Consider the following 20999-nt stretch of genomic DNA (forward strand, 5'->3'; position numbering starts at 1 on the left):
CCGCCGCGGGGATTCGAACCGCCGACCATGCGATCGGCAAGTCCTAGGCGCTGAGGTTTTACCCACAGCGCCACCCGCGTCCCTTAAAATTATATTGTTATATATATTGTCATTCATGATATGTCTGTTTCTGTAATTTTATTATTCTATCCTATTTTTCTTGCTTCAGGACCTTTTAGCGGGAAGTGATGCACAAATTTAATAAACCTAAAGACCAAAGTGGCTCAAGATACTACTGGATTCTTTAGCAGAAAAAAACACCAGCTAAAAGTTTCTAAGTAGCTATGTAAGAGGACAGGAAGCATCCATCCGCATGGGAAGCACAAGTAAACTGAGTGAGACCAATGGTACATCTAGCTAAGTACTGTCCTACATAGAAATACAAAAGAACCACTGTTTAACTGGGCAGTTTTTTTATGAATTACTTCTAATATAAGAACTTATAAAAACAGCAGGCAGTAGGCACTGTTTTAAGAGGCTCCCTTTTGTCTGAAACAACTTCCTCGTTCTGAGACCATCACTTTGAGAAAAAGACGACAGGGCTTCCACAGCCTGGGCAAAGCTCAACTCACATGAATAAATGAATTCCATGAGGGCACTGCAAAATCCAGGTTTTAGATTTTAATTATTGGGTGTGGTATGCGTAGAGTCTGGGGAAACTGGGGTGCAAGTTGGGCCACAATGTGACTGTATTCATGGAACGTGGCAAACTGCTTCCATTCATCGAAAAGTTAACCATACCCCTGCTGGAATAAATGGCCCGTCCCCCTGTTTGCAGAATGCATAGAATTCTGTGTGTGACCCAATGCCATGTCCCCATCCCCTCATTCACTACAATCTATTCTGAACTCGGGCCTAGTCTAAACGTGCAGCAAAATGAGGTGGCTGAATTTTGTGATGGCAGAATAAACTGTACCACTCTGGACTGTGCCAGAGAGGTAGTGACACTTTTCTTTCGAATGCGCTCCTCTGTTAAAAGCCCTCTGCACATAGTAAGTGACCACATACCAGAGGAAACACTCTGCACAGTCTTCCTCTTAGTGTACTAACTTAAAACCGCACACACTCAAAGGAACATTAAAATAATAATTGTATTCCTCTACCCCCCAACCTGAGAAGTCCACTGTACCACTTCATCTGGCTGACTGTAGAGCACTAGGCACTGTTTGCTCAATATCACAAAGGTACTGTACCCGGATCTGGATCTGCAGGCGGTTATTCTCAGCTTCTTTGTTGCGCAGCTGTGCCTGCAGGTGGCCCCTCACGGCTTCCATGGATTTGGAGAGTTCAGATGCGGTCTTTGCTTGGTCCTAAAAGAAGGGAGCAGGGAGGGAAACAGGTCCATAAGATGATTTCTTCACCCTATTGCCCCCCAATTTCACTGGGAAGCCAGGTAGACATTTCCCAGCCAGATGGGCAGGGTAGAAATAAATCATCATCATCATCTCACAGCATCAAATGCCTCTGGAAAAAAACTTACCTTTTCCGTCTGTATCTGAACTATTAGATCATCAACTTCTTTTTCTTTCTCTTGCAGTTTTTTTACCAATTGCTGCAAAACAGAGAGCCCACAGTGGTTGACGATAGTAATTATTTGTCAAGTGTTCAAAACTTCCTTGGTGATGTGCAACAACTGCAACAACCAAGCAACCCCAACTTCAATCTTGTATTTAAGTACTAGCCTGGTAGCCATAGGCGAGAAGGAACGCCATGTAGGCCACGGAGTGGGCCAGTGGTGGAGTGCCAGAGGGCTTCTTCCTCCCCTGTGCCCAGCACAGAAATGAAGCAGGCTGCTAGAGGGATGGAACACTCCACCCCCGCCCCCGGAAAAGCAGGCTAGTATTATTAATTTTCTTTTGCGGGCAAGTAACTGTTTTGCACTTGTTTACAAAGCTGCCCTAACTGCTGGCTTATAATGTAACAGACGCAACAGCAAAGTAAAGGAAGAAACAGGAAAGTGGGCAAACTGAGGCTCCATTTCTAAACGTTGATGTAACCCAACCAAACGAGCCTATGATGAAGGGCGGATAACTAATTGAAATACGTAAAGGTAACTTGCAACTAACACATGCTTGACTTGTGTGCAAATATAAATAAATAAAAATTTATAGAAAGGGTGCAGAACCTCGGGTGGCCGGGAGGTGGGGGGAATTTCACAATCCCACCTGCCATTGAACCCAATGCATTTTCCCTATACATGATTTTTGCTTTACCCTGGAACATACCCCCATGTAAGCTGAGAATCACCTGTAACAAAAATAATAAAAAGTTTCATGCAGCAGAAGAACTGAACAAAGATTCATTTCCCTCTGGGGACTGTTTACAAGAGATGTATGTTAATTGATGAACTGGTCCTCAATTGTCCTTGTAACAGCCCTAGGTGGATTATTTCCCCCATTTTACAGATCAAGGAACTGAGGCAAGAGCCAGTTCTTCATTAGAAAACTAATGCTCCAGTTGCAGCTCCAGTGCAACCTGGTTTTCCTGCTTCAGGCACAGCACTTTGTCCGCAGGCAAGAACTCAGCATTTTGTTTCAAGAACATAATCTTAAGTCCCTTCAATATACAGGCAATAAACATAGAGAGTGAATTTCTGGCATATATTTACCGCTTTTTCGGCATCAGCTTCAGTAAGCCTCTTCATTAGTTGCGCCTGCTGCTCAGCCAACTTCTGAGAGTCTTTCTGCAGAAAGTGTTAAGGAGAGAGGGGAAGAAACCAAAAAGATTTATGGAAGGTTTTTTTTTTTTTAAATCCATCCCTTTTCCTATAGGGCTGGCTTTTGCAGAGCAATGATGGTGTTGCTTCTGAAAGGGGCATGTGTGTCGCTGACTTCTGTACCAAAAAGAAAACTACGATATATTGTAATGATATAAAATGATAGTAATGAGAATATATGTAAATAAAAGACTACAAAAGTAACATAAAATAATGTAAGCAGTAGTATTGTATGTACAAAAAGCCAGAAAGAGGAAGTTGAGGGAAGTCGGGGGGGGGGGGAGTTGCTTGAATTTTGTTTTTATATGATTTTTGTGACCATGATAAATTTAAATTGTAAAACCTAATAAAAAAAAATTAAAGAAAAAAAGAAAATAAAAAGAAAACTATCGCTTTGTGCCCCTTTCCCTAATGCTAGCAAACCCAACATTATGAAACACTACAGTGGTGTACAAAATAAGCAAAATTGCGTGTGTGTGTTATTACTACAGTATACAGGAGACTAATAAGCAGCCCTTTTGATTAAAGAGCTTCCAAGATTATTCTAAAGTAATCAGAAATGAAAACAGCAAATTAAAGAAATGAAATGAAAACAGCAAATTAAAGAAATACAATTCAACACCACACACAATCATAAAATCTTTTTTAAAAGTTGGGAAAGGGTAATTAAGTCTTAAGGGCACCATGGAAAAATTGAGATGGCCATCCTAGGGGGAGAGTATAGAAAGCAGGAAGTACTGTATTATTAACTGTAACCCAGAGATAGCCAAGACGGTGCCCTCTAGTAGCTGTCAGACTAGGTAAAGGTAAAGGTACCCCTGCCCGTACGGGCCAGTCTTGACAGACTCTGGGGTTGTGCGCCCATCTCACTCAAGAGGCCGGGGGCCAGTGCTGTCCGCAGACACTTCCGGGTCACGTGGCCAGTGTGACAAAGCTGCATCTGGCGAGCCAGCGCAGCACACGGAACGCCGTTTACCTTCCCGCTGGTAAGCGGTCCCTATTTATCTACTTGCACCCGGGGGTGCTTTCGAACTGCTAGGTTGGCAGGCGCTGGGACCGAGCAGCGAGAGCGCACCCCACCGCGGGGATTCGAACCGCCGACCTTTCGATCGGCAAGCCCTAGGCGCTGAGGCTTTTACCCACAGCACCACCCGCGTCCCATGCTGTCAGACTAGAGTGGCCCATATTCAGGCACAACAGGAATTGGAGTCCAGAAAAATGGGAGAGGCACCATGTCGGCTACCCCTGCTGTAACCATTTCTTTTGCCAATTGCACATTTAAGTTCAGGAGGCATCTGGTGCCACATGTTGAATCCCAAAAGCCTTGCCATTTGTGTTTTGGAACAGCTACTACCTCACAAGTGTGCACATGCAAGTTAACAAAAGGCGAATGCAGGAAAGGAAAAGCCTTGTGCTCTGCATTTCTTTCCCTTGCTGTTTAACCATAAGGTCACCTGTCGATACCCTGCTCCCTACCAAAAATATCCCAGCTTCAGACTTGTGTTTTTTGCTAACATAAAACAAGCAATCCAAGACACTTCAAGCTGACTGTGAGAATGATCAGCATTGCAATCTGCCTAGATATTTTGATCAGAAAATTTGTGTTTTCTTGGACAAGTTTAGGATTCTCTGGTGTAACATACCAGATAGTCAAACACAATCATAACGCAGAAAATGTAATCCAAAGGTGCCTCCTGTGACACCAAAGGGCTGCTCTGCACCTTGTGTATAAGCACTGCATCAAACTGGGGTCACAAAATCTGAAGACTCAGGGTGGGGATAAGGAACCCGCAATTCTCCACCAGATGCTGGACCACAATGCCCACCAAACCCTGACTACTGACCTTGACAGCTAGGATTAGCAAGAGCTGGTTAAACAGCGATTTCTGGCGTCTGTGCAGACGCAATTTCTGGTGCCACGCAGGGACTTGCCAAGTGCGCGGCTCGGTTCTGGAGTGGCTTGTGGGCTGGTTAAACAACCCCCGTGGGCCGCTTGTGGCCCATGAGCCTTAGGTTGCAGACCCCGTCTAGATTCTAGAGGCACTACAATAGCTACCCCTGAGGGAGACGAGTCAGATGTACCAGTAGGCCTACTCAGTAGAAGACAGCTTCCTAAAGATGAACTTCCTCTTGCATAAGCAGATTTTGAGAACAATATAGGAATGTACCCATGACAGCACTATGCACTTCTACTACCCTGTTTGTGCAAAACTACTATCAGGCATATTTGCTCCACACACAGTTCTTTAGGTCGAGTCCAAAGAAAAATAGGAATCAGTACCAAAGAGCAGGTGTTTCAGTCCTCACTCACCTCTCGACCATGTTGCTCTCTAAGCAGGTCTCGGAGCGTACGGTTGGTTTCCTCAAAAGTACTTAACTTCTGCAACAGCAGTTCTTTTTGTCTAGTAAGTGTGTTGATGTCCGAGACTGTCATGTTCTTCTCCTGGGGGGAGGGAGAAAAAAACCAAAGCCAAGGCTATCAGATTTGCTATCCAGTAGTACAGCTTCCAAATCTTTATTCAACAAGGCTTTGCCAGCTACATGTGTAAACAGCTTCAGGGCAAGTTTTGGATGGCAGAAAGATCTACTATTTCTGCTATTCAGGTACTTAAAAATAAACTGTTGCACAGTGCTTTACATTTGCCACCTCGCCTACAGTGAAATCTAAGATTAGCAGAGCAGAGCTGCAGATTAACTGATCAATTCATTACTTGATTAAAGATGTAGGATTGAATAAAGAGATGCCACTGTTTAATTGGGAAGCCAAGTCTGTACTTGGAAATTACTTTTTTTTAGTACACACAGTTATTGAGAACTGTAGGTGTAGATCAAGCACCAAGACATTTCGCTCCAACTTATCCCAATTTCACATACAAAAGTTGACTCTTACACCGGGAACTAAACAGTGCCCTCTGCTGTCAATGAAATCAGCAGGGCAGTTTCCTAGAAGGAATTAGCACCCATATTAATATGGATCTTGAGAACCAGGAGACTTACTGAACTGCAGCAGTCAACTGTTACATCCATGCAAGGAGCACAATTTAGCTTGGCCAGGTTTTAACTCAAACCATGCTTGCCACAAGTTTTTCTGCAAACTGTGCCCATCTACCCTTCAGCTGGCATGGCTTGTGACATCAGCCAATAGGGAGGAGGACAAAGTTTAATCTTCTGTTGCTGCTGTAATGGGAACAGGATCACACAGCCTAAGCAGCAGGATTAAAGGTGGGAGCTTGAGATTGGATACTTGAAAGGCTTTTGCAAATCTTCTCCTTTTTCCCTTCTAAGTTCCTGGTTCCAGGCAAAGTCAGAGCACTGGAGAAGTTCCCTCCTTTGCTTGCAAGACTTGCCTCTCTTAGTCCCTTCCTGATAAGGATCTGGCCCCGGAAGCTAAAGAGGTCGCCCCGCCCCTCTCTCTCTCTCTCACACACACACACACTATATGTAGGAAGCATGGTGCCCTCATTTGTGAGGGTCTGGTTTGTACACACATAAGACCAAGGTGGAAGGATGGATGAGCAGAGGAGAAATCATATGCTTGGGGCTTCCCCTTCCTCAAATAAAAAACTACACTGTAAAGACCAGCACAGCAGGTAAATGACTGGGACTGAACCCCCCTCCTTGATGTGTATCTATTTGCAGTTGTTTAATAAAACAGGGAAGGGAGCAGACGATTCAAAACTTATTGAATTGAATCCACAGGTGCCTTCAGAAATCAGATGTCCTTCCTTCAGTTGAAGCAGTTCAGAACCAACAGTGGCATTTGAAAACAAAAAGAGGAGATGAAGCAATTTTTGCCAACTCTCTAGGGCTGGGCGATGTTAGGTTTCCAACACCCAAACATCTCTACTTGGTAATAAACTGCAATGTTGAAAGAAGCTATTCTGGCCCCAGCCAGTGAGACTGCAGCAGCTCTCACCACGGCAGCTGAGGCGCTTTTGACTCCAGCACCTCACAGGCTGAGGCCAATGCAACTGGCCCCAGCCTGCTGATCAGCTGGAGGGTGGAAAGGGTCCTGCCCGCAGGGGGCTGAGCAAGCTCCAACAGGGAGCAACAGGGACCTTGGGGGGGTCCTTTGCAAAGCTCCCTCGGGCACGCTGCCTCTTTGTGGGATGGTCATTCACCCTGAGAAGAAAGACACAGCTCACCCTTCTGGGCTAAATCCGCAAGGCAGGGTGGGGGGTGTCTAGTGGAGCGGGGGGGGGCAAGTCTAACAGGCGAGTGGGAGCTCCTTTCAACATCTCCGTTAACGGGAGCACAGCCATGCACCCGAGTGGAGAACTGTGATGGAGCCCGCACCTCCCCATCTGAACAGCCGCAATCGTGCTCCTACTCACGTGCAAGCAGGAGCCGAAATGAGGCTCTCACAGCTGGAGAGCACATAACAGAGCCCCCACCAGTCCTGGCTCGTGTGAGCCGGTGACAGGTCAGGGGCTCCATAAAACTGATTGGCTGAGGCGAGGGCAGAGGCGCAATCTTCAGCCAAGCAGTTTAAGGAAGCAAAGGGAGGAACAAGCTATATCATGCCTCGCTGATGCAGCTTGTTTCTCCCTCTGCCGGTGAGAGGAACAGACCACGATGACAGTTTCACCTGATGGTATATCACTGGTGAAACAGCCACCGCTTTGGAGTCCCTCTGCCTCCAACGCCCAGCTGCAGTTTCTTTCCCCCTCAGCATGCTGGGTGCCGGTAGCAGAGGAGGCAGCAGTTTCATCCACGATAAACTGCTGAGTGAAACCACCATCGTGGTCTCCCTCTCGTACCAGTCCTGAGCAATATATCAATATGTCACCCAGGCCTACAACTCTCCCTTCGGTTTCCCCTGCCAGGTCCTGTATTGTTCAGGAGGCTCCACCCAGTGTTCTGGATAGGATTTCTGGAGTGGGAGTGGGTGCATCAGGAGAAAAAGAGAACCAAGACACAAGGGATGCCCTGTCTCATGAGCAGAACTGTTTTCCGGGGGCTCCAAATCCAACCTCCCCCTGCACTCTGAAGTGGTGCACAATGTAGTGTTACCACCTCATCTTCCCTGTACATCTAGACAAGCTTAAGCAACACCACCTGGGAACGGCCAGGGGAGCAGGCTGCCGCGCATTTGCTCTTTTCCCAATCAAGAGACCAAGGCAAGCCACCAGACTCCCCACTGAAACCGCCTGCTCCTCCTTGGGGATGCTCCCAACCACCACCTTTTGAAAAGCTGCTTCTATGCACTACTCTGGACTGGCACATACAGATTTTAGTTTGCAGATAGCGTCCTTCAGGGCCTTAATCTGTTTGGCGGCAGCTGCTCCATCCAGCTCAGCCTCCACTAGCTTGGACATCAAGCATTCTTTCTCGTGCATCAAGTGCCGCTTCTGAAGTCTGGAAAGGAATAATGTGTTAATCCTCAAATATTATTATTATTTATTCATTTTTTAACTTAAATTTTATTAAATCCCCTATGCCTTGTAAAAAAAGGCTAGAAAAGACACTAGGCTGGAGACTGCGCCCCTGAGGTGCCAGTTTTAAACGTATAAGGAATCTTGAAACAATTATAAGGAGGTAAACAGGTAAAGGACCCCTGACAAGTCCAGTCGCGAACGACTCTGGGGTTGCTGCGCTCATCTCGCTTTACTGGCCGAGGGAGCCGACATTTGTCCGCAGACAGTTTTTCCGCAGACAGTTTTTCCGGGACATGTGGCTAGCATAACTAAGCCGCATCTGGCAAACCAGAGCAGTGCACAGAAACACTGTTTACCTTCCCGCTGGAGCGGTACCTATTTATCTACTTGCACTTTGACGTGCTTTCGAACTGCTAGGTTGACAGGAGCTGGGACCGAGCAACGGGAGCTCACCCCGTTGCAGAGATTCGAACCGCCGACCTTCTGATCAGCAAGCCCTAGGCTCTGTGATTTAGACCACAGCGCCACCCGCATCCCAAGGAGGTACTTAAAGTCATAGAATTCCTTGCCTCTCACCATGAAGAAGTTACAGATAGGTAGCCGTGTTGGTCTGCCATAGTCAAAACAAAAAAATTTTTCCCTTCCAGTAGCACCTTAAAGACCAACTAAGTTAGTTCTTGGTATGAGCTTTCGTGTGCATGCCAAAGAATAAACAGACATAAATCGGACATCAAGAATCACAAAACAGAGAAACCAGTAGGAGAACACTTCAATCTCCCAGGACATTCTATACAAGATCTCAAAGTAGCTGTTTTACTACAAAGGAATTTCAGAAATAGACTGGAAAGAGAAGCTGCTGAATTGCAACTCATTACCAAACTTAAAACCATGGAGAGGCCTGGTCTGAACAAAGACATTGGATTCTTATCTCATTATACATGACAAAGCCATTTTTCACCTTCTCACCCCTTGCTTTTTCCTGTAAGACCTATTGCAGTCGTTAAGAGTCGTCAACAGGCTCATCACAGCTATCTGCCAATCACCCATTCCCACCACCCTTCTGAGTAATACCCCTCCCCACCTTCTCACTATATAGAAGGATCTGGCAACTTCTGTTTCAGTGTATCTGAAGAAGTGTGCATGCACACGAAAGCTCATACCAAGAACTAACTTAGTTGGTCTTTAAGGTGCTACTGGAAGGAAAAAAATTTTTTGTTTTGACCATGAAGAAGCACAGCCTACCAACTCAGGATTCTGCCACATGTTTAGACTGAGCCTGAACAACATAATTACAACAACAGCAGAAGGCATAGGTCACACCACATCCCCCAAATGCTCTTAGCTGCCCAGGAGCTGCAGTCTATCATGAGAAGTTTGACCCTCTACTGACAGTTACAAGAAAGAAGATTCCACCTAAACATTAGGAAGAACTTCCTGACAGTAAGAGCTGTTCGACAGTGGAATTTGCTGCCAAGGAGTGTGGTGGAGTCTCCTTCTTTGGAGGTCTTTAAGCAGAGGCTTGACAACCATATGTCAGGAGTGCTCTGATGGTGTTTCCTGCTTGGCAGGGGGTTGGACTCGATGGCCCTTGTGGTCTCTTCCAACTCTATGATTCTATGATTCTATGATTCAGTTCTGCTGGTGCTTATGAGCACTTGTCTGGGACAAATGGGGGCATTTCCTCTGGTTTGACACAGGCCCCACAGTAGAGGTGGAGGAGTAACAGTGCATACAATACGGTTGCCATTTTCAGCGGCTTCCACCCAGACTGCTGAATCTTGGCTATGTCAGGGATATTTGGTTGCAATGGTTCAGATCAGTTATTCCAAGAAATCCCTGCTACGCTGAAGCAGACAGAGGCTGCTCCCAATGAAAGAGGCCAAGTGTAAAAATCATAACCCTGCTTCAAAAGAGAGAATAAGAACCCACTCCTGCACGACCACAACCACCTGTAAATTGTAAAGGGCCATGGGCTTTGCCCACAGCTGCTCTCCCAAACCCAGTGATATACAGAGATAGGAAGGGTCAAAAGCTTAATTACATGCTAAGGTCTTTCTCCTCCTTCATACGTTCAATATTGCGCCGGAGAACAGTGTTCTCATGCTCTGTCTCCACCAGTTCCTGCGTGACCTCGTCCAGCTCTTCCTTTTGCTCTTCAAGGAGACGCTTAGCCACACATCGCCCATCATCCCGCTTTGGCATTTTGATCTGAGGACAGATCTGAGGACACATCTAACAAATTCAACAGAGAGAGAGAGAGAGAAAATTGTCACCCACAATATATCAGAAAATAAAAACACTTTGGCCAACAAATTTAGCAAGATTTTAGTAAAAGAGGAAATATCACAATTCTGCCCATTCATCCAGCCCATTCAAAGTGGAACAAATTCTGCTTTGCCCAACAGGAAGGTGGGCTCTAATAATGCAGAAAGTGAGAACTGGTCACCTGAACGGAACCCCTGTACTTGGAGCTGTTCCATTTTTACAGCGTACCGTAGTGTCTAGACTAAATGCCCCCAGCGTACCGTAGTGCCTAGACTAAATGCCCCCAGGTCTTAATTCTTACAGGGCTGAAATTTGGAGGATGTCAACTGAACAGGGAAACACACGTTATACCAATTTACATGGTAGCCATTACTGAACATGAAGAGCAAGTCAATAATCCTCTTAATAAAGGTAAAGGGACCCCTGACCATTAGGTCCAGTCGTAACCGACTCTGGGGTTGTGGTGCTCATCTCGCTTTATTGGCCGAGGGAGCAGGCGTACAGCTTCCGGTCATGTGGCCAGCATGACTAAGCCGCTTCTGGCGAACCAGAGCAGCGCACGGAAACCCCGTTTACCTTCCCGCTGGAGTGGTACCTATTTATCTACTTGCACTTTGATGTGCTTTCAAACTGCTAGGTTGGCAGGAGCAGGGACCGAGCAACGGGAGCTCACCCCGTCTCAGGGATTCGAACCGCTGACCTTCTGATCAGCAAGTCCTAGGCTCTGTTTTTTTTCCAAGTGAGTTTTTATTGTTTTCATTACATATTCTTTTCCAACAAATTGTAATAGCACCATACATTCCCTTTGACTCTGCCGAGTCACGACCCCCCTCCCTCCCCACAACTGGTATATTTATCCTCTTTCCATCACACACATCATTCTCAAATTAGTACTATTATACATTGGAGGTATTATGTCAATCCTGCTAGTGTCTTGACCTCTTTGCAATTCTTCTTTAAATATTCAATAAATTTACTCCAGTTATTTTGGTATCTTTGATCTCCCTGGTCCCGAATCCTCCCTGACAGTTTGGCAAGTTCTGCATATTCTGTCAACTTTGCCTGCCACTCCTGTATAGTTGGTATATCTTGTACTTTCCATCTTTGGGCCAGAAGGGTCCTCGCGGCAGCTGTAGCATACATGAACAAATTTTGATCTTCTATTTTAATTTCTGTTCCTATTAAGCCTAATAGACACGCTTCCGGTCTTTTGGGGAAAGTATATCTAAATATTTTTTTGAGTTCATTATAAATTGCTTCCCAAATTTTTTTTACCTTATCGCAGGTCCACCACATATGGAAATAGTCCCCATCTGCCTTTTTACATTTCCAACACTTCCTTTCTTTTTTCCTATACATTTTAGCTAATTTTACTGGCGTCAAATGACGCCAGTAAAGTCCTAGGCTCTGTGGTTTAACCCACAGCGCCACCCACATCCCAATCCTCTTAATAGAAGCCTGCTAATTTTGCTACAGCTGTTTTGTTCTGCTAGCTTTCGAAAACTTGCCATCAGGCACCTTTTCTTGTTCTCTGCTGTCTTTTTTAAACAGGGTAAAAAAAAAAAAGCAGAAAAGGCAGGGTGGGGAACCTGAGACCCTCCAGATGCCCAACTCACATCGCTCTCAGCCAGAATGGCCAGTGGTTAAGGATAATGGGATTGGAATCCAGCAACATAAGGAGTGCCAAAGGTTCCCTGTTTCCTCTCTTTCCTCTTCAAACTCAGGTTTCAACAATGAAATTGGCTGGCAGAAGGATGGGGCAAAAATCTTCACGCAATTCACCCTGACACCACAAGATGTTTTACAAGGGGGTTGTGCCACATCATTTTCTACAAAATTCCAAACGTGAATTCTAAACATGTAGGAAGAAGAAGAAATATCAACTCAACTCTGACCGCCTTACCTCATTTTTCAAGGTGCCCACCACGTTCATTAAGCTCCCTATCTTCTTCTCGTACTTGTCCATTTTGCAGTGAATGGCGTCCTCCTCGTCTGTTGAAAGATCACTCAAGCGGAGCACTGACAGTAACTTATCTGAATCTGGAGGAGTTATTTCCAGGCGATGGGTTGGTCCCTGATTGAGGAGGATAGGACAGAGGCTGTTATTTCGCTTCTTACACCTTTCCTCTCATGAGAGGATTAAAAAAACAACAACCCAACAACAAACTATTCTTAAAAACCTGTTTTTAAAAATCATTCTACAAACAGTTAAAAACATTGTGATCTCAGGGTTGCCAGGAAAACTGTCATTCAGACGTCTAACTCCAGGGTAAAGAGGAATGATTGCTCTTTTAGGTCCTTGATCCCAATCCATTCAGGATTTTATATGCTGGTACTAACACCATGAATTGAGCCCGGTCGCTCACCGGCAGCCAATGCAGTGCTTTCTGGACTGGGGCAGCAGTGGTTTCATGGGGCTGCCCCACTTACCACCCAGCAGCTGCATTCTGCACCAACCTCCACGCCCTCCTGTCCTCAAGGGCAGCCCCACAATTCAGATATCATGTCAAACAGCTATTAACAGACAGGTCCTCAGTTATTTTGTCTGATGACTTTTTAATTAGGTGTCATGCCATGTCACTCACTCCCCCAGGACTGTACCAAAGAAGAGAACATGAGTCAGTTCCCATCTCCATTGTTAAAATGAAAATGCTGAACTGGAAGATTACTTCACTCAAGTAGATGTGATCAACTCTGCACGCATCTGGCTGGGTTTCCCCAGACACTCTGGGTGGCTTACAGCATATATAAAAACATAACACATCAAGCACTAAAAACCTCCCAATACAGGGCTGCCTTCAGGTGTCTTCTAAAAGTTGTGTAATTCTTTATTTCTTTGACATCTGAAAGGAGGGCATTCCAGAAGATGGCTGCCATTACCGAGAAGGCCCTCTGCCTGGAACAAGCAGAAGACCCTTGGAGAAGGACCTCAGTGTCTGGGCGGAGCAGTGAGGGTGGAGACACTCCTTCAAGTATACTGGGTCAAGGCGGTTTAAGGCTTTAAAGGTCAGCACCAACACTTTAAAGGTCAGCACCAACACAGTGTTCTCGAAGCTACAAACATGAGTCTGACCAAACTGCGGGAGGCAGTGGAAGACAGGAGTGCCTGGCGTGCTCTGGTCCATGGGGTCACAAAGAGTCGGACACGACTAAACAACAACAACAACCAACACTTTGAATTGTGCTCTGAAACGCACTGGAAGCCAATGAAGATCCTTTAGGGCCGATGTTATATGGTCCCAGCGGCCGCTCCCATTCACCAGTCTAGATGCCACATTTTGGATTAGTTGTAGTTTCCAAGTCACCTTCAAAGGTAGAGCGCATGGCAGTAGTCCATGCAGGAGTCAACCAGAGCATGTACCACTCTGGTGAGACAGTCGGCGGGCAGGTTGGGTCTCAGCCTACGTACCAGATGGAGCTGGTAGACAGCTGCCCTGGACACAGAACTGACCTGTGCCTCCACTGGCAGCTGTGAGTCCAACATGACTCCCAGATTGTACACCTGGTCCTTCAGGGGCACAGTTACCCCATTCAGGACCAGGGAGTCCTCCACACCCACCCTCCCCCTGTCCTCCAAAACAGTAGTTCTGTCTTGTCTGGATTCATCCTCAATCTGTTAGCTGCCATCCATCCACCAACCACCTCCAGACACTCACACAGGACCTTAACTGTCCTCACTGGTTCTGATTTGAAGGAGAGGTAGAGCTGAGTATGATCCGCATACTGATGAACACCCAGCCCCAAGCCCTGGATGATCTCTCCTAGCGGCTTCATGTAGATGTTAAAAAGCACAGGGGAGAGGACAGAGCCCTGAGGCACCCCACAAGTAAGAGGCCAGGGGTCTGAACACTGATGCCCCCCAAACCACTTTCTGGACATGGCCCAGGAGGAAGGAGCGGAACCACTACATAACACTGCCCACAACTCCCAGCTCCTCTAGACAGTCCAGGAGGATGTCATGGTTGATGGTATCGAAGGTCACTGAGAGATCCAGCAGGACCAGGGAACTGCTTTCACCTCTGTCCTTAGCCCACTGGAGATCATTGACAAGTGAGGCCAGGGCAGTTTCAGTCCCATGATGAGGCCTGATTCCCAACTGGAAGGGGTCTAAATGGTTCGTATCCTCCTGGCGTGCCTGGAGTTGTTCAGCAACCATCCGTTGTTCAGAGACCACCTTGCCCAAGCATGAAAGATCTGAAACTGGGCAATAGTTGCTCATATTGGCCAGGTCCAAATATGGTTTTTAAAGAAGCGTTTAATAACCACGTCTTTCCACAGGCCTGGGAAGACTCCCTCAGAGGGAAGCATTCACCACCCCCAGAGCCCATCCCCCAGTCCTTCGTGGCTCGCTTTTATTAGCCAGGATGGGCAAGGATCAAGGAGACAGGTGGTCGATTTCACTCATCCAAGCAGCCTGTCCACATCCTCGGAGGTAACAGATTGGAACTGATCCCATGCAACTTAACTAGACAGGACCCTAGCACTCTCCCGCCCCAACCCTGCTCCCATAGTGGAGCATACCTCTTTCTAAATCTGAGTGACTTTATCTGCAAAGAATTTAGCAAAATCTTTGCAGGAGATCTTGGGGTCCTCGCCAGGCCCCAATGGCGAAGGAGGCGGTTAGATTGAAAACCACCTGAAAGTGTCTCCTGCTGCTGTTCTCTGCAGATGCAATAGAGGCGGTGAAGAAAGTCTTTGCTGTTGCTATCGCCACTTGGTAGGCTCAACGTTGAGCTCTAACCTGTGTCTGGTCCAATTCAGAATGAGTTTTCCGCCACCGGTGCTCTAACCGTCTCAGCGATTGCCTCACTGCCCTCAGCTCCGGGGGAAAGCATGGGACTGTCCAGGACCCATGCAATTGGGAGAGGGCGCTTCAGAGCCAGACAGTAGATAGCCCTGGTGAACTCCACATTCCAGCAGACCACCAGGGAATCAGCTGAAAGGCCATCAACATGGGATAAAACATCCCCTACCACTCCCTGGAAACCCTTTGGATCCATTACGTGGAAGAGCTGGACCATTCGAATGAGCCCCATCTCCCTAAAGAGGGGGTCGCAGAGAAGTCTATCATTTTCATTTTACAGTAAGAACACTGAATGATGATCCAAATACACATTTAATTTTGACATTCCCCTGCCCTTTCCACGGTTCACTTCATGATTTTCTTTTCCACTACATATTCTAATTAATCCCTATCTTTTCATTTTCTCATTTTCTATATCTCAATAGTTATTACTGCTGAATTTACTCGGTTACTGCTAACTTTTTAATTACAGTTCAGTAGTTTTCTTGCACCCAGGGCAAGCAGGATGCAAGAGGAGCAGATGGAGCACAGAAGCTCCATGCCTGAACCAGAGTCTTGAAGATTATGGTGGCTGTCACAAACCTTCATCTCCTTTACACTTCATAAGGGAAAGGGAATGCCCCATCACAATGCAAGAATATTTTCATACCAAAGCATTTGCATTGAAGATTCACCCTCCTGTCCCAAAATACAGACCTAGACCCCCAAATTGTCAAACAATTCCATTGTCTTTTCACGATCCTCAAACCCATGTACCAAAATAAATGGATCTTATTCGTAGCCATTAATGCTCCCTGTGGCCGTATACCACAGGAAGTTATAACCCATTGATTTATTTTAATTAGTTTTTTGTTCTATATATTAAAAACAAGAACAACACTTTCATAAAAGCAAACGTCTCTTTTAAAAACCCAAGGCTCATTCCCAAGCTCTTCCTGGGGGAAACCCTGGGGATGGCTACATATAACTTATGAGCATAGGAAGCCAGAGAATCAACCAGGTGCTGGGCAAAAACATTCCTCTATAATCAGGCCTTTGGCTGATTAAACCATCTATGGCCTTTTAAACAGGGCAACAGCGGGAAGAGTTATTGTTTTCATTTCTTATGTTATGTATTTTTTTGTTTTTATACGGCAAACCGCCCTGTGATCCTTGGATGGAGGGCAGTATAAAATTTTTAATAAATAATAACTGTTGGCAAGGTGGCCAACATGAAAAGCTGCCTTATACAGAGACAGACAGTTAGTCCATCTAGCTCAGAACTGCCCAACATGCTCTATGTTTTCAACCAATGTGCCATGGCACCCTGGAATGCCTTGAATGATGGTCAGGGGTGCCGCAGGCAACACTGGCCTCTGTCCCTCTTTCCTTCCCTACCTTTTCTGATGCCCAAAGACTTGCACAACTGTTTGCTGCAATGGTCTTGGCTACAATCTCCACAAGTGAATGGTGCTCCTGGGGCTGGCCAGAGGGTCTGGTTGCCAGGAGCTGAGGCGGTCTCGGAGTAAACAAGTTAGCGGACAAGGGAGCCCAGCAAGCCAGTCCACCGGCCCTTGATGCTGGGAATGCACAGACAAGTGGGAGGCCAGGCAGGCATTGTGCTGGCCTTTGTTGTGCTTGCTGTGTGCAATGCCTGCCTGGGAGCTGAGTGCCCAATGCCAAAGGGGAGCCTTTCTGCCATGCAGGTCCAGTGGCACCTGCTACTGCCACTGCTGTCTTCCAAGGTAAGGTGCTGGCCTCATGTTCACCTTGGGCCAGTCTCCAAGGGGTAAGGGGTGACATAACTGGAATTCTGAGGCTCTGAGCGTGTTTCCCCACAGGGGAGCCGCAGAAAGAATGTAGTTGGTCAAGAGAGCCATGAACTCAAAAAGGCTGAAAACCTCTGCTCTATACGATTTCAGCCAGGAATGCTTCAGCACACCTGGGACCTTCCGCACACAAAGCATGTGCTCTATGACTGAGCATCAACTTCTTCCCAGTTCAGCGTCTGAAAAGGCCTGTTATTAGGCTGCTAAAGAAACAGCAGCTGTCCTACCTCCCACTTGTATGATGACTCTCGGCAAGATGTTTTGCCTGGGGGCATCCAGGGGACTTTGGTTTTTACTCGAACACTGCGGCGCACATTCACGGTATCCCCTTTCATTTTCTGCTTGTGCTTTTGCTGTGAGGATGGGGGAGCAGAGAGGGGGAAAGGGAGAGAGAGAGAGAGAGAGAGAGAGAGAGAAGTAGTATACTGTTTTAGTTGCCCAAAACACTTGCTGAGATTACTTCCACCCCTAAAATTTGTGCAACGAAACTGGAAGCCCCCAACAAAACTATTCCAACAAACTGTACCACGAAAAAGGCTTCACATTCTACATCACAGTGCTGTCTCAGTAACCATGCTCAGGAAAAAGAAATATAGGTACCGCATAGCGAGGAGTATGGTACCCCTGAAAGCAGCTTTATTCTTTGTCAGTCAGGATCATTATGACATCATCATGTCTCTTAGTCACTTATGATGCAAGGTGGGCCTTAGTTACCCTGGGAAGATTAGATCTAGTGTATGGTAGGAAAGATTTAGGTCAGAGCTGCAGCAAAGTACTGATTGTGAATTGGAAACACATGATTCTGCATCTGATCCCCGGGCCACCTACTACAGGACTTACCAGGAACCTGAAGCTGCTGAATAGGTAGGCTGCAATACATCATTGAAAGTGACCTTTACTGCTGAAAGGCCTCAGGCCAAAACACATGTATGTAGACAACAGAATCGCAGACAAGACACCAACTCTTAGAAAGACAACAGAAGGTGTTTCACATGACTAGATGAAATTACAATTCTCCTGTGGCCCACAATATTTGCATGTGTTAAGAAAGAGTCAACAAGGTGCTTTGGGCATGAGAATGTGCTAAAATTGAAAGGGCATTAAACTCAACTCAACTGCACCCTCAACTGCAGCTCTGTTAATTAAAGCCCACAACATACACACATTTAACTTGTGCATGTTCAACTTTACACACATGGGGGCTGAAATAAATTAAATTTAAAAGGGGCAGAAAGTAGGTGGGGTTCCAGGAAAAATGACTTTGGTAATCCCACCCATCATTGAACCTAATGGGTTTTGACTATACACAATTTTGACTTTAGGTGTGATCTCCAGAATATAACCCCCCACCTAAGTTGTGGGCTTACTGATTTTGATTAATTAGCTGCTGGTTTGCTCTTCAGCTGTGGGGTGTAACGTTTTTAAGGAATTATATAATTTTCATTCTCCATGGGAAATGCATAGGTTCCACCGTTTCTGCTGGTTTGGAGTACCCAAGTTGCCAGACAGTGGATGGTTCACAGGGCATGAGTTCATTGCACCCACTATTCCTCTCCCCACAAGCACTAGGGAGAAACTAATCAATAGCTCAGCGTTAGCTGAACCAGCTTTCTTGATTTGTTTTGCTCTCCATAAATCTTGATGGATAAAGCCGAGGTTTGTTCTTAGCTTACTGACTTGTCATTTGAGCAAAGCAAACCACCATCCCTGGTAAGGAACACAGTTTGCTTTTTTCATGCACTAGGTAAAGGTAAAGGACCCCTGGACGGTTAAGTCCAGTCAAAGGCAACTATGGGGTGTAGCGCTCGACTCGCTTTTCAGGCCGAGGGAGCCAGAGTTTGTCCGCAAACAGCTTTCTGGGTCAAGTGGCCAGCATGACTAAACCGCTGCTGGTGCACCGAGGACTGTGCACTAGCAAAGAGGAGCAAAACAAACCAAATTTGGTTTACCATGAAATGTAAACTGGACAAATATGTTAATTTCAGCACAGTTTGGAAAAAATCCCCTTCCTGCCATGACATTTGCCATCCTACCCCCCCCCAAATTATTTCCTTAATTAATGTATAAGACTTCAAATAGAAATTTGTATTAATGGGAGGAAGTGGTATTGATTTTGAAGGAAGCACTAAACTAAAACAGTCTTTCAGAAGGAAGATATGGCACCCATGAACACAAGCCAGAGCAGTAAAAAAAAAAAAAAAAGCCAATTTTCTACACCTACACATTGTGACAAGAGCTGCAAAGTAAAGCAAACAAACCATTTGGGCCTGCTCTTCTTTTGCAAGGTAGGAAGAGGGCTGGGTTTTCACTGGTGCTTCTGGGGGCTGGGGCTTTCATGACAGAGCCCCTACAAACACCCAGCTGCACACTCATACCTGGGATTTTGCAGGTGGTGGTGTTTTCTGACCCTTTTTAATATGGACATGGACAGGGGTATTTTCATCCACATGGACGTGCAAAGGGGGAGTTGTGGAGCGGCTCTTCATGGTTCTTCTCCGATAACTGGGAAAGGGCATTCAATACAATGGAAAAAGGACCTGTGAATAAGTAGACCGGAAATAACAACTGTTCCTTGGACCCAAGTTTTTTTTAATAAAAAAACCAGGATGTGTAGCTCTGTTGGGTAGGAACATGCAACTGCTTTGAAGCCCACTTGATCACATAGCCATCTGGCCAACGTACAAAGGAATTTAAAACAAGTTTAAAGGGAGTCTGGAAACTGTGGCTTTTTAAAAAAACATGTTGTTCATAGTTAGTGTGTCACTTAACTGTGATTGTTTAAATATGGTTTGTTTTAACAAGTCACCTCCATGGTTTGAAGCTGACTTATTCTGAACAAGCCATAGTTTAAATTCTCCACAGTTTGTTAGTTTAGATGACAAATCAAGCTGCAGAAGCTTCCAAATTCCTAGACCAGAAGGCAGGGGAGCATGCAAGTCTCAGGCTCACTGCTGTTTATTCTCATCATGCAAAAGCAGCTGTGGGGAACCTCTATCCCTTCAAATGTTGCTGAACTATAACTCCTATCATCCCTGGCCATTTTTACTGGGGCTGGTGGGAGTTGTAATTCAGCAATGTCTGGAGGACCGAAAGTTCCCACCCCATGCTAAGGTTTAACAGCTGAACTGCATTGCCTCCAAACAAGATCACTGTCTCCAAAGAGCATCTTATGATCTTGTACAGTGTGTCCAAGAGATTTTGAGAATATGCTAATCAAGCAACTGTGCATGCTCCAGCTCACCTTGATTTCATTTTTTAAAAAACTGCTCAATGAAATACTCTGGAACACAGAAGCTAAACTAAATACCCCTTATTTTTCTAGGATTAATCTAAAACATTGTATTTCAACTATGAGTAGAATGCCTGGAATAGAAACTCTGTATATAAAACTCTTTACATCTTAAACTATGTTTGTACCTTACCTCAGTACATACCTTCACAAAACGTAAACGCCGTTCCCTGCCTCCATTTAATGACCGCTAGAGTGTTTTGATAACTTCCCTAGTGACCATCTATGAATACATATAGCCGAACATACATTCTGTTCTTGCTGCCCTCATCATGTGGAGACAACCCCCTCCTAAAAGTTTGCACTATGGCTAACTTATGCTACGTGGTACAATTACATACAGTTAGCAGGAGAGTGTCAGATTCTGGTGATGCGTTTTTTTGAGTTGTGACAATTACTCCACTCCTGAAAGAAGGGGAAAACCTAGAAAATAAAATGAAGCCACTAATTTAAAACAGCAAGCGTTCTTGTTTCCAGTACACAGCTACAGCAGTGAATCCAGAACCAACTGACTGAACATTCATACTGTTATCTACATAACTCTGTGCTTCTTGCAAACTACCCATTTATTAGCCTCAAGCCCAGATAGTTATATTTAGTCTATTAGCACAGTCTGCTTTAGGTACCAAGGACTAGTGTATGCTTACCCCCCAAAGGGCCTCTAGATGTTGCTGGACTACAACTCCCAGTCACTAACCATTGCCCATGCTGTCCAATGCTGAAAAGCTGGGAGTCCACA

At 45.7% G+C, this 20999-nt stretch overlaps 1 protein-coding gene across 10 annotated transcripts in view; it reads right to left on the reverse strand.

Moving 5' to 3' along the window:
• The window catches only part of ODF2 (outer dense fiber of sperm tails 2), a 40360-nt gene that overhangs the window by 15293 nt on the left and 4068 nt on the right, over nucleotides 1-20999 (reverse strand). For 3 of the 10 annotated variants that reach the window (XM_053374894.1, XM_053374902.1, XM_053374901.1), the window contains exons 1-10: nucleotides 20602-20683; nucleotides 19347-19508; nucleotides 17199-17324; nucleotides 12263-12433; nucleotides 10136-10326; nucleotides 7945-8074; nucleotides 5028-5159; nucleotides 2609-2683; nucleotides 1481-1552; nucleotides 1194-1310 (exon numbers count right to left, since the gene is read on the reverse strand). In XM_053374894.1, the coding sequence (XP_053230869.1) occupies nucleotides 1194-1310; nucleotides 1481-1552; nucleotides 2609-2683; nucleotides 5028-5159; nucleotides 7945-8074; nucleotides 10136-10326; nucleotides 12263-12433; nucleotides 17199-17324; nucleotides 19347-19487 (1155 nt within the window). In that variant the 5' untranslated portion in view covers nucleotides 19488-19508; nucleotides 20602-20683. Of the gene's footprint in view, nucleotides 1-1193; nucleotides 1311-1480; nucleotides 1553-2608; nucleotides 2684-5027; nucleotides 5160-7944; nucleotides 8075-10135; nucleotides 10327-12262; nucleotides 12434-17198; nucleotides 17325-17497; nucleotides 17779-19346; nucleotides 19509-20601; nucleotides 20684-20999 lie in introns of those variants that run through there. The other 7 variants (XM_053374897.1, XM_053374893.1, XM_053374896.1 and 4 more) reach the window with 6 other exon arrangements.

This window comes from Podarcis raffonei, chromosome Z (assembly GCF_027172205.1).
Source record: "Podarcis raffonei isolate rPodRaf1 chromosome Z, rPodRaf1.pri, whole genome shotgun sequence".
NCBI classification, from domain to species: Eukaryota; Metazoa; Chordata; class Lepidosauria; order Squamata; family Lacertidae; genus Podarcis; species Podarcis raffonei.